We start from the raw sequence: 1,136 nt of genomic DNA, 5'->3' as shown, positions 1-1,136 counted from the left end.
AGCGACGGCCGATTGACCCCAGCTGGGATCTGGGCCCCTGATCTCTTGTCACCTGTTCATGACCTGAACTTGACTATGATTTTCAAAATCTCTTTACTCTTATTTATCCCCAGAACTAGCTCCTTCCCCCACGTTCTGTGCTCCACATACAGTGTAGAAAGACTTCTGGCTCCCAGCCCCCCTAACCATTCGACCCCACTCCTCTCCCAGAGCCTGGGGTAGAAACCAGGAGTCCTGGCTTCTAGCCTCAACCCGCTCTAACCACTAGACCCAACTCCCCTCACACAGCTGGGGAGAGAACCCAGGAGTCCTGGCTCCCAGCCCCCCCCCCCGCTCTAACCACTAGACCCCACTCCACTCCCAGAGCTGGGGACAGAACCCAGGAGTCCTGGCTCTCAGCCCCCCCTGATCTAACCACTAGACCCCACTCCCCTCCCACAGCTGGGGAGAGAACCCAGGAGTCCTGGCTCCCAGCCCTCACTGCTGGAGGGCTGTGTCCCTTTCTCCCAAGCCGGGGGTGTCACCTTGCTGGTCCTCACCAGCGCCAGGCTCGTTGGTTCCCTGTGGGGTCATCCCAAGGTGATCGCAGTGTTTTGTTCTCCACCCGCCGAGGTTATCGGCTCCTGGGCTGTGACTTCAAGGCTCACGCAAAAGAGGGGCCCAGCCATGGCACCGCAGCGTCCGCAGTGGGCGGGGAAGGTCCCTGGGGACAGTATAAAAGGCTCCCTGACGGACACGGGTGCTTGCCCGGGCCGGACTGCCAGTGCTAGCTGTGCTGCCGCCCCTCTGCCAGTGCGGCCCCCATCCCCAGTGTGTCCCGCCTGCCTGGGCGCCCAGAGAGCCAGGATGGGGAAAGCGGTAAGGGCAGGGCTCTGATTCTCTGCCGTGGGAAGGGGCCAGATGCCAGGGCGCTGGGTCTCCTTGTGGGTAGCTCGATAAATAGAGTGTGTGTACGGGGCCAGATAGATAGATAGATAGATTAGATAGGGTATATGGGGATGGATGAATAGATAGAGGGAGTATAGGAGGGTGGATGGATGAATAGTTAGATGACTGTGTATGGGGATGGATGGATAGAAGGGGTACGTGGGGATGGATGGATAGAGGGTGTGTATGGGGATGGATGGATAGAGGGG

At 59.2% G+C, this 1,136-nt stretch overlaps 1 protein-coding gene across 1 annotated transcript in view; it reads left to right on the top strand.

Annotated features, from left to right (window-relative positions):
- Positions 1-846: 846 nt before the first annotated feature.
- The window catches only part of ATP4A (ATPase H+/K+ transporting subunit alpha), a 16,439-nt gene continuing 16,149 nt past the window's right edge, over positions 847-1,136 (top strand). The window contains exon 1 of the mRNA XM_026658628.1: positions 847-858. Within this exon, the coding sequence (XP_026514413.1) occupies positions 847-858 (12 nt within the window). The remainder of the gene's footprint in view (positions 859-1,136) is intronic.

The sequence above is a fragment of the Terrapene carolina genome, unplaced genomic scaffold (genome assembly GCF_002925995.2).
Source record: "Terrapene carolina triunguis isolate 2854851 unplaced genomic scaffold, T_m_triunguis-2.0 Scaffold493, whole genome shotgun sequence".
NCBI lineage: Eukaryota > Metazoa > Chordata > Testudines > Emydidae > Terrapene > Terrapene triunguis.
Note: the sequence above shows the minus strand (reverse complement) of the source record. Positions and strands in the feature narration are given on the sequence as shown.